Below are 20,956 nucleotides of genomic sequence, written 5' to 3'. Positions count from 1 at the left end.
GTGTTTATGCTGTATAGATGAGGTTGATATGAAGTTCAGAGCAGCTGCACGGAGACGAAGTGAAAACATCTTGATTTGATCCCTAATTCCCTGCTTGTTTTATTTGGGCCTGATTGTGTTTGTCTGTAATAAATCTAGATTCATCATGATAGACACATAGTCATGGTGGCCACTGTTACGGTTTATGAAGTTTTTCAGAACTGTAATTTTGGTGTTTGTACAAAAAGAGAAACTGTTTACCTTCAGTCCTGGTAAAAGCTGCAGAAACAATGAAAAAATTGCAAAAGAGTCAGTTTCACCCCAACAGATTTTCACTATTGAGATGTTTCTGAAAACATAAAGCTTGAGGAGTCACTGAACCACAGCTTACCCTTGGGTCTTTTCCTGGCTTGCCCGGCTCACCAGGCTTACCCTGTGTGAAAGAGTAAAAGCTCTTTACACAGAATGTGCAAAACTATCTTCAATTCCAGTTACAAGATGTCTTTTAAATGTTCAACTATGTATTTTGTGGATATATAGTAACATAAAGGTTGACGTTAAGTTCTAAATATTTTTCCCACTAAAGCAATGAAGGCAAAATAAACCAATAAATAGACTTAAATAAAGGACCACTTTTCTACACACTCTGTGACCTCAAAGCACTTTACACTATATTTGCTCATTCATGGAGCCAAGCCTGCAGCAGGTGGTAAAGTAAGTGTACCGAACACCAGACATGAAACGGCACCTTAACCTTTTAAAAACTGAAGAGCTCCAGTGGCTGTGTCAGTAAAATGTTGGCTAGTTTTAGTTTTAGGTGGCAGCATGGAATTGATGTCGGTTTTGAAAGAGCTGATTAATGGACAGCAGCATGCATTTTTTTTTTTTTTTTTGTTTTAAATCTGGGCTCCATTTCTTTGAACATCTCAGTTTGGCTGACATGATGCATGCATGTGTCTTCTTTTCAGGCACGTCACTATTATTAAGTGATAAGTCAAATATAGCACAAAATGATTTACCAGTCATAGTTACAATTCTGATTTAAAAGACTGAAACTATTAACTATAGTAACCCCCATCTGATGTGAATATGTCATAATCCACAGGAAAGTTGTCAGCATGACAGAGAAAGCATTAAAGTGACTGCTTTATAGTCTGAACTACATAGAGTATCACTAGAACAGATAACTTTTCTTTTGTTTTTATTGTTAATCTCGTGTTTTAATAATGGACTAGTTGTACAGTTTTACACAGGCAGTAACAGTTTGTGGTTATCAGCCAGGCTGCAGCCCAAAGACTGGTCAACAATGAGCTGTGAGCACCTACTCAGGGTGAGAGAGACTATATGGAAACCCTCTGTATAAAACAGGTCTTCCAAAGAGTAGTCCCTGTCTAATTGAAAACTAATAATACTCTTCAGTAAAAACAAAAATAATTATATCCATGCATTTTTATGATTTCCTCAGTAGCAGCCAACTGTCTTGAGGATAAGAGCCACAAACAGGGCAGTGAAGTCAGAAGGTACTGAGAGACATACACACCGAATGGCCACTGATTCAAAAAGTGTTAAAAAGAATGGGCTGATTGAGACGATTTATTTAAAAAAGTGTCTGTCCAACAACTGCTGTCTGTGTGGAAGCTGCAATGTTTAATAAGGTGGCTAATGTCTGTGCAGATTCTCGGTCATCCAGGTCATAGTAAGCTGAAAAATGTTGTTTTACCTCTCATCCAAGAGGCTTCACCAGTTCTGATCATCAGATCATCTAAGTTTTTTTCAGCTAAGGTGGCTAATGAACAAATACACTGCATAAGTAGGGTCTGAATTTCTGAATGAACACAGACTAGGACTCACTGGTGGGCCACTGGCTCCGTTCAGGCCTGGCGTCCCTGGGGATCCAGGGGGCCCTGGAGGTCCTGGGGGTCCCTGAGCTCCAGGCTCGCCCTGCTGAGAGACCTAGAGTTACAACCTGCCTCATTTGACTGAGAGTTGCCACACTGGCCATGCAAGCACACACTATACATCAGATCACACCACAAATGAATACAGCAGGAGGGTTGCAGAGAAGAAGATTAGATGGGCAGCAAGGCAAGTGGTTTTAATGCTCGAGCACAAAGATTCATTCTTGGCCTTCAAAACACCATGTGACAAAATCTTTCTGTGACAAAAAATAAAAAATCTAACCTCAAGGTTCACTGGGTAGCTTTTCCACAGCTTTTACCATATCCTACAAACTTCATGGAATGGACTTTGCTCAGGTATCAAGATGTGATCAAGGACCCTTAGCAAGCTACCCTGGATAAGAGGCACCAGTAGCAAACATCAGGTGTTTATGAATAAGGAACAAACTGGTGCCAGCATCAGCACTAACTGAAGACAGCATTAGTTAATATTAGTCAAAAACTGGTCACAGTATTAAAGGGAAGTGATGTGACCTATGTAGTGAAGGGCAGTTTATATAAGGGTGGAATCATAACCAGTGTCTTGTTCAAGGTGACTCAATGGGCTTTATTTTCCTGTAAGCAGTAAACTCAAGTCAAAACCGAGCTATGGTGCAAGTGGGTGTGTCTAACAATTTTTTGGTGACCACTGTTGGGTGCAGCCAGGTGCACAACATGGAAGAGAGGTGGAATACATTATTAGTGGGAGGAATGCACTATGAGCAGCTGGAGGTGAGGCAGGCTTTAGTTAGGGCCAACCAAACTAGCTCCTCTCATCCACTCTAAAAGCTCCATGAAAACCTGACTGATGTCCCAAATGACAAAAGATTCTTGCCCTGTCTCTTCTCTTCCTAATAATTATGTCGTCCATTTCTAAATTGTGATGACAATATTTACTGTAGAAGAACTGTACCTAAATATTCACTCTGCTGTCATCATTGACCAGCCTTTGTGCATGGAAAACAGAAAAACTCTGGTCTGGTAACCAGCAGCATTTTTATAGTGTAGTTTACTCACAGCTGCATCTAGTGTGCGACATGCAATGAGGTTATTTACATGTAACTTTATAAATGTTTAACTGCTGTCAATAGTGCCTGTAACATGCTACCTAGCCTAGATTCGTATTAGGAAAATCGCAATGCACCTGCATTTGAGATAAGAGGTGGTCTGAGCAGGTGTCATCACTGTTTCTGGTCACAGTGAGCACCAGAGCTGCACAGCACTGCCTAATCAGCATATACATGGGCTCATCTGTGCCTGTCCTCCCACCTCAGCATAAAATGTATTTGTTCATGTAAGAAAAATACCAAACAAGCCAATATACAAAATCACACAGACTTGCATCTGGGGAGATTTTCATAAAGACAGCAAGTTATGCTGGCCTTGAGCTGGCAAGACAACAAAGCCAAGTGAATGTGAATGTATCCTTGATCTTTCTCCAGCCATCCACTAATTTAGACTCCTTCTCACTGAATGGGGTCAAACCACCTAAAATACCCCAGATATCCCCAAGACCCTTGGCAAGGGCCTGGATGCAAGTGAGTACCACAAACAGACGATGTTGTCTGTCTGTGAAGATGAGACCAAAACTGCTCACAAGCAAAGTCACTGACTAGAATCTGCCCAAAAAGATAAAGGAGGACATTCCCACCTCATTCCTGATAACACCGTCTTTAAGCAAAGACAGGGTTTATGATTTTTGCCGTTACATTACCAAAGTCCACTACTTAGGTCACATGATGAAAACTGAGCAAGTTCCATTTGCTGAAGAAGGCAACTGGGAAAAAAGCTACAGAGAAAGAAAGTGCACCTTCAGTTTAGAACGTGGTTACAGTGCTGTTTCTGAAGTAACTACCTTTGTTTGGAGAGCCAGCATCAGGACATAGGTGAAACAAACATAACTTTTATGCATTTGGTTTATTTATTTATTTAACTTTTTGTTTTAGCTTCTTTTTTTTTTTTTTTTTTTACAAGCCAGACAGTAAAGGGGCCAGTAGTCCTGGATCTCTCATTTTTCCCTGATCTTGTTGTCGAATGTACACCAGCTTTTCCAAGATTAGCTTGGAATTCTTGCTGGGTTTGGAGATCACAAAAGAGCTGTAACAGCAGATGTTATTATTATTTCTATTTCAGCTCAACAGATGTAATTTTGACATCGGTCTTTCCATGCAGCTTCTTCAGAATACACTGCTAATCTGTGGGTGGCGATTGTGAAGATTACCCATTGACAGCCAGAGCCAAGGGAATTATTTCAAACCAAAGCCAAGAGAATGAATGAATAAATTAAAGAGGAGAATAAATATACCTCAATGGTTGAAATGCATCAGTCTGCCTGCTACACATCCGGAATCTGATTCTTTTCTGTTTCATGCTAAAATAATTTCCACTATACATCTTTTGCAGTTTATAAATACATTTCCTATTTGCAGCAGGTCAGTATTTTATAGACACTTCCACATGGAAACATCCATTATCATACTGGCAACGAGTCTGGCATGTCATTCGGTGCATTATGCTACAGTACATGATTTATCTTCACATATGGTCCAGCTTACAGACACTCCTAAGACACAGCACTGGCCTTACTTCAGTCACTCAGCAATCATTGTGTTACTGTAGGAGAACACATATGTACAGTAGCACAGGACCAGAAAGCACTGCCAAGTACTTGTTCTGAGATAATGGAGAACACATCCATCCTCTGCACTGAATTTGCAGTGTCCAGATTTAATTTATGTCTGGGCATGTTAGGCTTTTCTCAGAGGTTGTACGTGTACTGTAATGACTAGACTGCAGCTGCCAATAGCTCAGTTTGACCACATTCAGGAGAGGACATTCTAGAAAAAAATGTATACATATGTTGAAAGTATATATGCCATACATCTCATCAGGATGGAAATCCCATTATGTCAGATGGCCAACACTGATTGGCTCATTTCTGATTTATCATAGGGAAGCAATATGGAATGTGTAAAGGATGTCATTCCTTTTTGTATGGCAATGAAATGTGGTTATCTCCAGAACAGAGTCTGTGTTCTGGTCCAGAGTAGATAGATGTGGGATAAGTCAGACAGAGCAGATGCCAACCTAGCCGACCTGTGACAGGATGCAAAGGACCACTGATACACAGCTTCGTTTAGAGTTGTAGGAACTGATGGACAGTGCTGGCTGCAGGACATGTCTTTTTGACATCAGAAGGATTTGTAACATAACCGACTGCTGATAAACCTGTACCTTATTTACTCTATTTCATTTTACTGTATTTGTGTATTACTCTTCTTCTTCTACGGAATATATTTATAGATTTCATTGTATTCAATAGAAAATAGTTTGTTTGAAATCATATTTAAACACTACAGCATCTATTAACAGTTTGAATATCATTTTCATCACATGTAAAAGCATATTATGGTTATTTTATTACATTATGGCTTTTACACTATCAGCACTATAGCTCGAGGTAGTGTAGGTAAAAACAAAGTAGAGAGGGTTTAATGAAAAGATGCCATCAACTTGCAGCGTTGGAAATTGAGCATTTTTGAAGGACTAAAAGCAACTGCCATTATTTTGATTTAAGATTAAATAAAGCTTTAAATAAAACAATGACTTTTGGCTCACTTAAAGCAGAAAAAAATACAACATTTATTAACAGAAAAGACTTTTACATTTGAATATGACTAAACATTCAGAAGCAGTAGCAGCCAAAAGTTGGTTAACAGCATGATGGTGCAAGAGGGTTGAGGAGGTTTTGGCGACGGATAATGCCGGTGGCATCCACAGTGTAGGTAGAAAGCAAGAGGCAAGTAGGGGGCAGAGAGAATTGTACCTTGAGGCGTTTTAAGATTAGAGGGCTTATTGAGGGCATGTTTCGCACGGTGATGGGCAACATCTGCTGGGGGGAGTCACAAAGCACAGGTGGCCAGCGGTGCAAAAAGGTCACAGGGCAAAGGTCACCAGGAGGCCAGAGAAAGGAAACAGGGTAGAACCAAAAGAACGAGGGAAGAAGGGTGGAGGGATATGGAGGAAAAAGAGAAATAGAACATGAGTAACATAAGAGAGAGTAGCAAGGAAATGGGAAGGCGAAGGAGAGAAGAAAGGCAACAAGGTTGAAGAAAGGAAAGACAAAAGAGAGGCACCAGCACAGCAAACTATGGGCCTGGATTGGCAAAGGGATGGTCGATGTACTGTGATGCTTCATTATTTGAAAAATGTAAATGCATTCCAATATGCTTTGATACTGTCAGAGTCTGTTGGCTGCAAATCAAGGATCCCTTAGTTGGGATCTGTGTGTATCTGTGTCTTATTAACAGTAAGCCAGGCCCCTAGATTGCAGCAGAGCAGAGGTAGGCGCCAGTCTTGCCACAAAGAGAGAAGAGCAGTATAATTGCAGTGCACATCCAGACTTACTGTGGCCAACTGTCCAACACAGGGCTGTACAATACGTCGCTTCTGTTGGGATGACCAGCATAATCAGGTACAAGTTCAGGAGAGAGCAGTACACCTAGGATGCTGCTCATAGCTATATTCGCTCACTGACAAGTAGAACCAGTTGCACGCAACTTACCTACTTTTTACATAGCGTACATATTTCCACAACTTTTATTATGCAGCAACCTTAAAAACACAGACCAACTTCACCCAATACCTGAAACCCAGAAGAAGTACACTGGTCTTTACCAATTTGCCATACATATGTCCATGGATAAGTCTGTTTTAGAACGTGTTTCTTTTCATTGTCTGATCAGTCACGTTATTTTTAAGCAGATCAGTTGAAAACCAAAGATAACAATAGTACTGTATCTATGGAAATATATACAGCATGTTATGAGTAAATATAAGTAGGGGAATAAATGTAGTAAAAGTAGGCAAGTATGCTGACTTGTCCCTCACCCTTTCCAGCTATCCACCACAACTGGAAATTGGTTGAAATTTATAGAAGACAAGGGCTGCCAATATTTAAGTGAAAAAATTAAATCAAATAAAAATTGTATTTTCCATTTGTATTAATGTTATGATTGTCAAAATGTGCATTCAAATAAAAAAAAATCCAATTGTCATTTTTGTATTCAAAATTCTTTGTCTGAAAATTAAAGTATAATAAAACATAACAGAAAATAGTTTTTTAGTATTAATCTAAGCATTTTATCTGTTGTTACCTTTTGACCTCAGATAGGTTGTGTGGTATAATAAAGGCAGACACAAAAAGCCGTACCTTAATACTACACGTCTTCAGGCTGTAGAAAATGCTATAGGCTGATTTGTTTTGTACTGCATCTAATGCTGTTTGCTTGTTTGGCTTTTTTTTTCTGTGTGATAGCAGGCCAAATTAAATTTCTGTTTCAGACTGTATAATGCTGTCTTGATTATAATCAGTTTTAATTAGAATATGACATTTTCATTTTTAAATTTCAAAATTATGCAAAATAAGTAACTGAAACTGAAAAATGTATCAGTTTTCACTAGTTTAAATTAATGTAATTAAATTTTCATGCCATAGATCATGAGCACAGATTTGGTAAATGATTTGTTAATAATTCTGCAAATTAATTGTAATATTGGCATACCTGTGCTTCTGCAGTAAGTGCAATTAACCCTAATTCCAGCAGAAATTTAAAGAGATTAACCAGATCTTTTATGAAAAATGTACTTTTCTTTTGGGTGGAGAGCAGAGGGTTGAGGAGTTGCTTGGCTCTACAACATTGGCTCTCTTTGCGGCACGACTTGGTGACAGCCCCACTGAGGGTTACCTATCGGGGTCTTCTGAGGCACCCACAAACCTTCAACATAAGAGCCTGACTGGATCGCAAGGCAGCCAGGGTTTTCAATGGAAGGTCCTGCACAAAGAGGCCCTACACATCAAGGAAGTGGTCATTTCAGTCATTGCTGGAAACAGTGGCAACCAGCCATTAACCAACCACACAAATGGCGAGTAATAATCTTGTGAAGCCTGACTTAAACATGATTTCACTGTAAGAGCTCGAAGGGTTTATTTTCTTTCAGACAGTGAGACATCCAGGGTAGATATCACACTGATGTCTGTGTGATAAGTACAGAGATGGAGTTTGGATGTGTTAGTCTGGCTTAACATAAACACTGGAAACATGGAAAAACAACTAGTCTGGGTCTTTAGGAAAAAGTCTACAACACCTCTACTCTCATGATGTATCGTTTCAAATTAACTTTTATGTTAAAAGAACTGGAAAATTTGTGATTTACACATGTTGAAGCTATTACTCAACAGACCTGCACTATAGATAGAAAAACACACACGGTAAGTCAAGAACCACTGCTCTGAGTCTATTTGCAGTACTAGGCTGACCACATCCTGACTCCAGGTCTGTACTGGATGCACAGACATGAGAACGGTATCAACCTTCTCATCTCCCTCTCAGAGAGAAAGCAAATAAGTGCATTTTCTAAAATGCTGACCCCAATAACAATGGGGCTGCTGCTGAAATACACAATTACATAAGAACAAAAGCTTTGCCTATCTTGCTGGCTTTGTCTTGAAACAGACTTTCTAAACACTGAGCATAACATTTTAAGCTGAGCAGACATTGTACCATTGTACTCATTGTGCTCAATGTGTTAATTCGCACTATACATTTTAATGGGCCTTCCCACACGGCGTGAATCCATATGCTCACTCAACCAGGCACTGCAGAACCCCAAACAAGGTCTGTTCATTAACATTTCCTTTAAAGTTCCATTCAAGCAAGATGGCTTCATCCTCAAAGTTGATATCAACAACTAAAAACACAGCGTTACTCTTAGCCATTTTACTTTGCACAGCTGAAGAACAGTCAGATTTTTGGTCGTTTGGATGATTAATTGGCCGCCACGACCCCGCGCACTCTGCATGTCAAACGACAAATGATTGCAATAAAATTCGGCCCGATATTAAACATGTTCAGGGGCGACTGAAGTGGGGCTAAAACAGGGACAAATGCATACACTGTCTGCCCAGCTTTACCTTCACCAACAGCAACCAACCCCCATAAATCCAAGTATATGAATGAGGCCTGGAAATGGACCTCCCATAGAGCAGCTGCAGGGGGCTCAGAAAAGTGGCTGGTCAAACCCCCCAAAAAACAATAACATACAGCTTGTGAGCTTGGCTTCCTTACAGGCTAAAAACATCAAATCCCAATATGCTCAGGGTCCTTCTTCCTCTGAACACCACAATCTTGAAACTAGCCTGAAGCATTTACTGTTCTGAGATGTAGATTACAACTTGATGCATTATTGACCCATAAGACCATTTCAACATGTTATTCTGAGGGGCTTTTAAACAAGGTAGCAATCAGGAACAGTTTAATAGCTGAAAGGTTGAATTACCCTGAAAATGGACCTAACTATCAGAAAAATCAAAATCTCCCTTTACACAGGAGACTCTTATTCTTGGCACCCCCACACACTGGCTCTTATCACGTCTGACTGTATGCTCTTGCAAACTGCTTGTAATTGCCTTGTTTTCTTTCAACTAGAGATGGTGGGCCACAGAACAGCAGAGCTCCACATGTGCTACTCATCATTGTGCTACCCGATATTTGTCTGTCCAGCTTCTGCAGTAGCTTCTCCTCTTCCTGCTTCACTTTTCTATTCTGTTCTGACATCACAAAACTGCAAAAAATAATGTAAATGCTGTAGGATGGACAACAGTACAGTTCAGTTGGTGTCATAATAATAAAGTAAACTTACATTACAATAAGTTGATTCAAATCACTTCTGAATTTTTGCATAAACACTGATGATGCAGTTTTTTTTTTTTTTTTTGTAATGAGAGAGAATTTAAAAAAATCTCTATTACCATTGTGATGTTTTCTTACCCGGTGTGTGTAGTCTCCACATACACCCTGGAGAGAACCAAAAAGACTTCCATCAGAAATAAGAATACCATAAACAGTAAAGGTTTTCACATACTTATGACTCTAATTCATTAAAATCAGCTTCAAATTTAAAGGAAAGTCCACAGGTTTTGCCCAGGAGTATCAATTCAGCCTGTGAAAATAGTTTAATGTGTTCTGTGGTTTGAGAAGAGCTTTGCCAAGTCTGAGAAAACACCTGGATGATGTCATAGTGATGGTTATTTCCTTGTGGGCTTAGAGAGTGCAGATTTATATTAGAAAGTCTTGTGACAAACTGGGAGCATTGTGTTTGAAAAACATTGGTGATTAGCAGGCGGAGAGGGACTAATGAGAAGAAGCATGTGACGCATTGTGAAGCATTATGGCAAATGTGGGATCCAGTGTTTTGAGTTGGACTCTAATAGGGATTAAAAGTCAGGATATTTTGACCTCTGATGCTTAAATTTCAAACTTTTTTCTTTCAGTTCTCTCTTGTTAGCCCCCCCCCCAAAATGAATGAGGCAAGATGGTAATTTGCTGGACTACCATTTTAACACTATTTAACTATTTAAACAGACTGAATATCTTCCATCACTGCTGGGTGGTAAACTCTAAAATATGTTACTGACCAAATTGTAAAATTACTGCAACCATGTCTCACCTTCTCCCCTTTGGGTCCAGGGTCCCCCTAGAAAGTAAAAGAATATAAGTGAAATAAGGTACCTGGTTATACAGTTAGCCTAAAAGATTAGCAGGTAACAATTTCAAATATCAGACTTCAAAAACGTACTGGCAGTCCTGTAGGACCACGCTGCCCCTGAAAGACAGCAGTAAAACTGTACAGATTAGATATTTGAAACATGTGACACATAATAGGCAAGAACAGAAAAGAAAGAAAGAAAAAACAACAACACAAGAATAACCATTAAAATGAATGGAAACATATTTTTCAAATTCTTTAAAAAATAAGTAAATAAATATGCACGTCCATAAATATTACATGTTTGAAAGGGAGTGGGGAGAAGTATACAGTTCAGGCCCTCAGTGTGCCCAGTAAGTAGCTGTCAGCGCTGAGCGACTGGTTGATTAATGAACTCAGGGAAAGGGCCCAGGACACATCCAGTGCACCCCATGTGCCCTATAGGGTTAGCAGCTACTCTCAAGCCACCTTGTGAAGGCAATAAAGTTTCTATACATTTACGAGACAACCTCTCAAAGCTCATTTTGCGAGTGAGGAAACTTACAAGAGCTCATTACAAAACTCAACATTCAGTACTATTTCAGCGGTATCCAGCCCCAGTTGGCTTCCTTGAAAATTATGCCATTTGTACTGGAATGTAGTTCATTGGAGCTGGACATAGTAGTGCTTCAGAAAACAAACACCAGCATGATGACTTCCCCTTGTCTGGCTATGAGTAATGGTCTTTAAACAGATATATGGTTGCTAAGATGGCGGCGCGAACAAATGCAGCGGCCCCTCTCTCTCTGAGTTGTGTGCCTAAAAATGTGTGTTCTAGTGTGTGTTCACGTTTGTCGTGTTTATGTTCTGGTGCGTATAGTTGAACGTGTTCTAGTGTGTGTTCACGTTTGTCGAGTTTATATTCTGGTGCGTATAGTTCAATGTCTACGTTTCCCATTATAACTAAGATAATTTGTTTTCTCATGGTGGCAGCAATACGCTGCTGTATGTGGTTCTTATGGATAGTAAGAAATATAATCCTTCCCTCACCACTTCAAGGGTTGATGGGCTCAATTAAGTGTTACATCCATGGTAATTACAAAACAACTTTGTTCACGAATTCAAGGAATGCTTACCATTTCCCCCTTCTGTCCATTCTGTCCCTGTGTAAACATCACAACAGTGAATGCACATGGTAACCTAAGTGAACACATCTAAACAGACACCTCCACTTGAATTCACTTGAAAAAAAGAAAAGCATCTTAGAAACATCTATAGCATGTTTAACCCCATCCAACATTAATGACAGATTTTATTACAATAATTATGCAGTTATTTTTGTTCACAGGGTACTGGGACTCAATTATTCAGTTATTTCAGTTTTTGAAAGGAACCCAGGGGAACTCACAGGCTTGCCATCCAACCCAATTGGACCCTAGGATAAAAACAGAGAAAGAGGTGTTTCAATATCCAAGGAGATCAGCAATTGCATCAGACGTTTCTGCACCTCATTACAACATCAGCTGAAAAACAGGCTGGCTGTAAATTGTTTTGCACTAAGTACATAACAATTAAGATGAAAATGAAGAGGTGGTGTCTGTGTAGATTAGCTGAAGTATTTTGGCAATAAAGTGAAATTTAGATTAAGATTAGCCCTGATTCAGCATGTTTAATTTAGGTTCAAGACAGATGGCTGTGGGTCAATAGCAGAGGGGTTTGTCCAACTAATTGCAGAGTTGGCAGTTCAGTCTCTGGCTCCCCCTGCCCACCTGCTGAGGTGTCCTTGGGCAAAACATTGAACCCCAGGTGAACAGCATCTGTAAAGTACTTTGTCAGATGGCATGGTCATGACTTACTGGGAAGCCTGGAAATCCTCTTGTTCCAGGTTGTCCCTAGAGAGAAGCATAAAAAAGTTAGTGTGTTTCTTGTATTTCAGAAAATCTGATGGAACCAGGTCAATGAAAAAGATGCAGCTCTCTTCCTCAGTGCCTCCACTGCACCACTGTATTTAATGAGTATTGGAACTGATTTGAAGGCTAAGTGTAATCTAGAGGACTTTGGGCAATACATTCAGTATGAGTGTGTGAGAGGGTGTTATCAGTGGACAGGAGGCAATTAGACTGAAATGGAACACCTGACAAAAGAAAACAACAAAGAGTTCTAATGTAATAAAAATGGATGACCAGGGAGAAAAGGTAAATTAGCTCAATGAGTGTATGTCAATAACCGTGAGTTCACTGGTGGTGGTCTGAGTTTTTCTACTTTGCTTCTCAGACTGGTACAAGATATTTAATATCCTTGGGAAAAGAAAAGAGAGGAAATAACAATGCCCTGTACAAAAAACAATTACAAGGAAGGTGAAGGTGACTGATGAAACACCTTCTCATAATCTTATGTGCAATCTCCAACATGAGCATAAACTGCACTAACTAAGATTTAGCACAAATGTGGATAAGTAAAAATGATCAAGTGTTGTCTCCCTGCTGTTTCAGCATGTTGAACTGGTGGCAGACCTCATCAGTGAGAGAGAGGTCATCTGATTGGCTGTTCAGCTTAGCAAATAAGTGCACAAGAAGAGAACAGTTTGGTAAAGTTCCTTCAGCCTGTTGCTGTAGTATCCATGATTTCTAACATTTAGTGCAGATTCTCCTTGTTTTTTGCCTCCATTTCCTCCTTTCTTCTTCCACAACCAAAAGACCAAGAGCAGAGAACAGCAGTGTCATTTGCAATGTCTTATCTGACTAGAAGCACTATAAACAGCAGCTGTGCTGAACGAGAACTGCTTTGTTTACACTTGTATTTCTGCAGTCTAGCTCGTCTTCTTTCCCTTTCTGAATGGTGAATACAAATACTGCCACCTGCTAGTACAAAGAGTTATTGCTCTCACACTCGCACAGAACATACAGTATGTGCTATTTGGCCATTGGCTCTGTGTGTGTGTGTGTGTGTGTGTGTGTGTGTGTGTGGTGTGCTCAAGTGTCACTTTTTCGTCCGATTGGCCCAGACAAAGGTGACATGAGGCCATGCAACAGTCAGCCTACATCAGTGCTAGTTCTTTCATGTCTGCTTGGTGTGTCTCTGCCCTTAAACCAACACAAGCACCAACATCCATCCACTGATGAAAACTATGTGATGTAGGAAAACCTGTTGGATAAATAATGTTTCCAAGGTCAAGAGTTGCCTTCCACACTAACTGAGTTTTAAGCTGGTATCAAAATACATTTTGCACCTACACCTTCCATTGCAAGTAGGCATTGTTACCCTTAAAACTATTTCCTGTATGCATTTAGGGAATCATTGTGCAAATGCTTCAGCATAGAATATCACATGTATTGACTAAAAAATATCTCTTTGAAGTCCATAGTCAAGCTAAAAAGTTCAAAACCTTTTTTGCAATGGAAAATATCTTTTCAGTTATCCATTCTTTAGAAATGCCCATTAACCATCCATGAAGAGTGGACACACACATGTATAGACTGTAACAGCCATAACCATCAATTTCAAAAACAGATGTGCCCCACTTAAAGAGGCTAGACTCTTTGTTAAAGTATGCCATCTTTTTTCTGGTTTGCATAATATGCCACATAGTCCTCCTCAAAACTGAAAAGGAGAAGAAAGACTAAATGCATTTGTCCTCTGAAGAATTTGGGTCATAATACGAGGAACCATTCAATCTGTCTGGTGTCTAGATAACTACAGTAACACAGTTAGAGTATGATGGAGTTTCTTGCTTTGCTTCCTGATAAAAACAAACATGACAAATGATTCAATTTATAGCCAAATCACAGCTCCAGCCCACTTGAACAGTGTTGTTTTCACACAGTCTGTAATTATATACTATTTTTCTATTATTTCTGGTGCATTCACGTAGTTGTGACTGTTTGGCAAGGCTATCCTAAACCTGATCCCAGTACCCCACAAGCCTGGAAAGAGCAGGTCTCTCAAATTGTCGAATTTAATCAACAGAAGTGAAAGGTCCATTGGTGTTTAACAACCTGATGTGTTAAGCAGACATCTAATGGCTTGGCATGCAGGCAGGCAACAATGACTCAAGAAAAGAGATTTTATTGGGTGTAGGGAGAAGTGAGGACACTCACAGGAGGTCCTCTTGGTCCAATGATGGACAGACCTGGCTCCCCTGGTGCTCCCTGTAGACATATAGAAAGACAGAATGAAAACATAACTAAAGGATATGATGGAGAGGGGATGCCAGTTACTTTCTTAGTCACCTCTAGAGATCAGAGAAATTCAGCTCATAAACATTAACATTCTGTATAATATTGTCAGCATAACCATTCACAGGTTTGGACTCACTTTCCCACTGAACTGAATGGGAAAATGTATACATGCACGCAAATACATGGATACATTTTCCCATTTAGTTTCAGTGGGAAAGTGAGTCCAAACCTGTGAATGGTTATGCTGACAATATTATACAGAATGGGGAGAGAGAGGAGACAGCAGAAAAATAAACCTAATAGGATGCACATACACTGTGTTTATTTCCTCCTCTCAGAAGACCATGGCGGACATGCACAGAAATATAGCTAATGCTACTTTAGGGTTAGAAGGTGAACGGCTGTTGCTAGCGAGCTAACATGCTAGCCATGCTAGGGCTTTTCTGCTACAGTGGCTCTCCAAGGTAGTGGATTTGTTAATGCCAGTTAGCAAGTAACAATAACCTAAATGTTATTGTTGTTACATACACATTTTACATATCAAAGTGAGTTTACCATGAAGAATATTCTCAACCTGAGAAAACTGTTGTAAAATGTCTTTTGTGCCTCCAGTATCTAAGAAAATAACCCAAATGATGTCATCAGACTTATCTCAGCTTGGCCTTGGAGGCTATTTATTTTCAATCCTTCATTACAAATTGCAATTTGGAAGGAAGGGTGGATGTATGCCAGGCACAGAGACAATAAGAAAAGACTGACAATATAGGCATATTTTTGTATCTTAACCCATACAATTTCAAAATAACTGCTGTTCTTATCCTTTTGTTCAGTATTATACTTCATAACTTGACAATATGTATCGAAATGTCAGCAGGGGGATTGTAAAAACAGTGGCATGCCTTTGGGCTTTGGCTTTTGCAAAGCAAAGCTGATGTGCACCATGACACTGGCGGTCTATGCAGGCTATCTGATCCTCCCTGCGCAATCCCACAGACCACTGAGGCCACACTGGCCCAACTCAGGTAAAAACTGAAGATAGGGGTTCATGTCATCTCAGGCGGTTTTCGGTTACTTTTTGATTGTCTACAGCTTTAGCTAATTAGCCAAGTGAAGGTCTACAGATACACTCATGAAGAGACTGGATTACTTTGGTTAAGGTCAGTTCACCAGGCAAAGTTTGAATCACAACTAAAATCAGGACCCAAAAATAAATACACTTACACTAAAATCAATTACTGTGGATTCAGAAGCAGATAAAGCTATGCATCACATTTCCTTCTATATGAAATTGTCTCAAACCCATAAAGAGCAGAGCATATATCAACTGGGATCTTTTGATGGTTTGTTGCAAAAAACAATCTATCTTTTCTATCTGTTTTTTTTTTTTGTCTTGTTTTCTTTGCTAGTTACCTGCCCCAGACAAATAAATGTATAAGACAAATAAATAATGCACAGAATATACACAAGGTAAACACACCATCACAACCAAAGGGGAGAGAGACACAGCAGTAGGTCTAGCAGTTAGCACTGAGATAAATGCAGCCAAACTCTTCCTTAAATGTCTTAACAATATAAAAAAAGTTTAGTTGTAGCCTGTAGAATTCCAAATTGTAGTTTGATGATCACAAGTCCCCATCCACTACTCTTTTGCATTACAGTAATTATATTGTGCTCATTAATAATTGCCTGATCCCTTCCTTTTTGTTTTTAATAATCAGGTTTATCATATATATCCCTTGAGCCTATCCCAGTGCTAACACACTGCACAGGTCTATCACAGGGCCGACACACAGAGATTGACACCTGTGGGCAATATAGCGTCACTGATCAACCTAACCTGAATATATTTGGACTGTGGGAGGAAGCTGGAGTACCTGCAGCAAACCCATGCAGGCACAGGGAGAACACGCAAACTCCGCACAGAAAGAATTGAACCCAGAACCTTCTCGCTGTGAGGTGATCGGGCTAACCACTGCAACAAATGTGCTAAAAATTTTCATTCCCATGCTTTGTAGTCTTCTTCCCTGCCTTCTGTTGAGCATTTCTTGGGGTGGCACTGTCCCCTGCTTATTAGTGGAATAGTGTGAAACTATTAGTAAATACCATACAGTAAATACACATCTGCATACATAGTTTTGCTTTACTAAACAGCTATGCATTTAACAAGTTGTAATTATCATTCCATTCAGTTTCACAAATGAACTTAAAATCAACCTTCAGCAAACTAACATTACACTTTTTGCCGGTAGTTTACTTTCATGAGAATAAAAGTGATTGTTTTGATTTTTATATTCCTGTGCTGCTGAAATTGGAAGATTTCCCATGTTTACCCTCACACATTTGCAATTCCTGAACCCAAGTGGGATATATTGGACCCTACAGTAGAATTTATCTTGCATATAATTTCCACCTTGTGACCAGTACCATTCTTTTTTTTTCCTCCCAGCTAGTAGCTCACATTTATGGTCACGTCAACATTACAGAGAACTAAGACTTAACTGATTGGGCAACACACCAGTAACAATATTTATTTATCTCAAAATTCAGGTATATTCATTCTAAGTTCTCTGAGAATCTCCTTGTGTACTGTGCTCTGGCCTCTGTAAATGTCTCTCCACTTTCTTTGGGGAATCTTAAATTAGAACTTTCAGACGCTTATGTGACAAATTGTTACTATTGTGTTTCACTGTGTAAAGAGTTCAGGTAATCCAACCAGGGTGGGAAACCTTTTATACAATGTGACCCTCATGCTGTTTAAAAATACAGACACAAGCCCCTGATATAAATCATGTTACCTATCCACCCAATACAGTGCACTTCTAACTAAGTCACATCTTATTAGCATCTAAAATGAAAGACTCTTTATAATTCACTGGTTTTCTATAACTTCTTGTACTGATGCAAGCAGACTGGGTTGACCATAGCTGGCCAAAGTAATGAAGGACACCAAATGGAGTTACTTGTTACAGTACTCCTAAACTTACCTTGTCCCCTGCTTGTCCTTTTAAGCCCTGGGATCAGTCACAGCAGACACAGTTACATGCAAAAGGTGTGAAGAGAGGGGAGACACAAGAGAGAGATGACACCGGTGCTAGAGACATAGAGGGCTCAGGGCATGCAGCATCCTTAGAACTACTGGTAGGGGAGAGGGAGTGAAAATGCTAAGGGCAGCTGTTGTGGAGGTGGCTGTGGCTCAGGAGATAGGGAGGTTTCTCTAACTGGAGGATTAACGGTTCGATTCCTAGCTTGTCCTGTCAACATGTCGAAGTGTCTATGAGCAAGACACTGAACCCCCAGTTGCTCTCAGCTATAACACCAGTGTGTGAATGCGTGAGCATTTGGGAGTGTGAATGGGTGAATGGCCAAGTAGTGTGAAAGCGCTTTGAGTGTGCTGTAAAACGTAGAAATCACTATACATGTATAAGACCATTTATAATTTACCATGCTGTATGTATAAGTGAAATGAAGCTCAGTGGAAGCCAAAGGCCTCAGTGTGCTTCAAACTAAGTGCTTGTCAGATCATCTACCAGTGTCTGAAATGTCCATTCTGATAGATGTTGAGGTGCAACTATTAATTTATCAATTTTTGTAACTTTCTGAAAACATTTTATATAAATTTTATGCCTTTTTCATTATTCACACATTTGTTTGTTTGCATGCTTTCAAAGACAGACTGTAGAAATGTTATGCATTGCACGATACAAGATTCTTCTCATTCCCAGGGTGTCAAATATTGATGCTTTGCCAAGTACATATATGTCTCATAGACAGTAAAGGGTATCTTGCTGCCGAGCAACTGGACCATCAGTGGATTTATGGTGACACAGGGGGCTCTATCTTGCAACAACCACATGGCGTGCGGTGCGGGTATTGCATGTCTGTTTTTCATAATTTCCTACCTGTGCAATTACTTTTTGTAATTGTTTTAGTTTGAACTGTTTTCATGACATGCACATCACGTTGCCTTTTTACCATTTTTCCTTGTTGTCAAATTACTGACACGAACAAGGGCACACCCAAATGGCACTTCCGCCAGTACATCTTGATTAGATGTTGTGAATCATCAAAACAGGGCATCCTGTAGTTCACCTCTGTCAATCCTCCAGGCTTTTCAATGTGCTGTAGGTCTGTTGGTCATTAACAATCTACTCTCTTGTTTTGTTGTAACAGCTTACAAAGTTCACAACACTATAAGTTTTCTTCTGGCTGACATTAATATTGTTGCTCATTGGATATTAAACTGTCCACAGTTGAACTTCAAGTGTTTAATAGTGAACTGAGATGTGTTTGTGGGGATTCTGGCCTTTGTTGGTCACTGTAGCCACATTATTATTTGTGTTTAACAGTGCTGTAATCGGTAATTACCTCAAATTTATGAAATGCTAATTGGGTATTTCCTGATATCACTTACACATGCCCATAATTATAAAGGCTAGCAAGAAAGCTATGGGAAAAGAGCCCGTCCTTCTGTAAAATACAACAGTATATGTCGTTTATTACAACAAAATGTTACATGTTGTAGTTTGGCGACATCTAGTATCTGATTAATTATGACACAAGGAAAGGAATAAGTATATAAAGTCACAAAGTCCATGTTAGGCTGAGGTTGGGATAGATGGCTAGGTACAGTATCCAAAGCACCAGACGCTGTCTCAGGAGAGCTGAGTTCAGTTCCAGTGTTTTGTATGTGTTTTTGTTAGATGTGACCAAATGTGGGTTTTTTTCCTAAACAAGTAGTTGGGCTGCATCGTTTTGCTGGAGCCCCCGAGTGGTGCAAACAATCCCTCATAAAAATGAATGAGCCAGAGATGGCTGCGTTTTTTTTTTCATAGCTTTGAAACTCTGTCTGAACGCAGGCTAAGAAATTCATTTTAGTCATTAAAATAGCAGCCTGTGTCACTGCTTTCCTTAGAGCTGATATGTTGATTCTGGCCATGTCACATGCTTGATCCACAAACCCAAGTCACTCACCCTTCTGCCAGGAATCCCCATACTTCCTTTGTCACCCTATTGACCAATGCAAATTCAGAAGAAACAGGATTAACAAGGTTAGAATGAAGACTGACGTGAACTCTTAAAGGGATACCTTGACATTTAGACTTAAAGGCTCTTTGTCATTTTCAATAAACTAAATTAATTTCATCTTATCTGATTAGGTTCATTTTAATTTGAATCGATTTCAGCTGGCACATTATAGGAAAAGCAGTTGCTGCCCTTCACTAGCACTGGTTTCTTAGTACAGTTACAACTGATCATTGAACCTAATGGCGGTAGAACTGGGAAAGAGATATTAATGCTGTTTGCTAAATTTCTAATGACATGGTATCCATTTAAGGAATGTTATAATTTGTGTTGAGAGAGTGTAGTTAGTTCATTACAGACAAGTATTTCATGATGGAGTGATTAAAAGAAACTACTTTGATCCACTCATGCATCCCAAGACCCCTGGCAGATCTGAGATATTTAGAATAACATTGCAGTTATTCTTTATCTCATTTGAGGTAAGCGGTTGGTGGCCATAACAAAAGCTCTGACTACTACTATTCTGACAGATATTGAATTTAAGGTCATGCTTCATAGCTCATTACAGTGTAAGAAGAGTCATGGGTGGCAGTTGGGGTGATAAGAGGACTAAGACTACGTTCACACTGCAGGTCTTAATGCTCAGATCAGATTTTTTGCCGAAATCCGATTTTTTTGCGCTGTTGTTCACACTGTCATTTAAATGCGACTGCCATCTGTCTCATGTGTGAACGGTATACGACCCTGAGGTGACCCGCATGCGCAGAAGAGGATGTGACGTCAGACGCAGCGTACTGTGTTTGCGGAAATAAAAATGGATGTGGTTCGTGATAGCATGTGCGTAGCGATGTACCTGACAATTTGCAATCGAAATAAAGACATAATAATAAGAATATCAAGAAGAAGGAGAGCACAAATATTGCTTATGGCCTTTTGTGGAGCAGTGGCTGCTACCTCTGTACAGAGGAATGTGTGGGTGCGGAGTCGCGACATGGCTGTTCAGACTGAAGTTGCATTGCAAAACATCGGATACGTATCCGATTTAGGACTACATATGAAAGTGGCCTGGGCCGGATTTGGAAAAAAAAAAAATTTGGATTTGTGCTGTTCACACTGTCATAAGGAAATCGGATATGGGTCGCATTTGGGCAAAAAGATCGGATTTGAGTCACTTCACCCTGCAGTGTGAACGTGGTCTAAGCTACAGCTGCAGGTCAAGGCTCTGCTCTGTATGATTATCTGTGTTTAAGTGTATCATCTTGCGCCCCTTGCGCTGCCCCACGGCTCTGCCGTGCATTTAATTGCTCCACTTTC

The 20,956-nt window shown here is 39.8% G+C and overlaps 1 protein-coding gene across 12 annotated transcripts in view; it reads right to left on the bottom strand.

Annotated features, from left to right (window-relative positions):
• Positions 1-20,956, bottom strand: part of col13a1 (collagen, type XIII, alpha 1) — a 124,953-nt gene that overhangs the window by 33,523 nt on the left and 70,474 nt on the right. For 5 of the 12 annotated variants that reach the window (XM_020607612.1, XM_020607621.1, XM_020607617.1 and 2 more), the window contains 13 exons: positions 19,592-19,627; positions 17,605-17,631; positions 14,540-14,590; positions 12,299-12,334; positions 11,851-11,877; positions 11,579-11,605; positions 10,554-10,580; positions 10,425-10,451; positions 9,746-9,772; positions 7,694-7,765; positions 1,831-1,923; positions 371-412; positions 241-258 (listed from right to left, as the gene is read on the bottom strand). In XM_020607612.1, the coding sequence (XP_020463268.1) occupies positions 241-258; positions 371-412; positions 1,831-1,923; positions 7,694-7,765; positions 9,746-9,772; positions 10,425-10,451; positions 10,554-10,580; positions 11,579-11,605; positions 11,851-11,877; positions 12,299-12,334; positions 14,540-14,590; positions 17,605-17,631; positions 19,592-19,627 (510 nt within the window). Of the gene's footprint in view, positions 1-240; positions 259-370; positions 413-1,830; positions 1,924-5,742; positions 5,806-6,323; positions 6,366-7,693; positions 7,766-9,745; positions 9,773-10,424; positions 10,452-10,553; positions 10,581-11,578; positions 11,606-11,850; positions 11,878-12,298; positions 12,335-14,539; positions 14,591-17,604; positions 17,632-19,591; positions 19,628-20,956 lie in introns of all 12 variants that reach the window. The other 7 variants (XM_020607615.1, XM_020607624.1, XM_020607619.1 and 4 more) reach the window with 5 other exon arrangements.

The sequence above is a fragment of the Monopterus albus genome, unplaced genomic scaffold (assembly GCF_001952655.1).
Source record: "Monopterus albus unplaced genomic scaffold, M_albus_1.0 scaffold87.1, whole genome shotgun sequence".
In the NCBI taxonomy this organism is placed as follows: Eukaryota; Metazoa; Chordata; class Actinopteri; order Synbranchiformes; family Synbranchidae; genus Monopterus; species Monopterus albus.
This window is presented reverse-complemented; position numbering and strand designations above follow the sequence as displayed.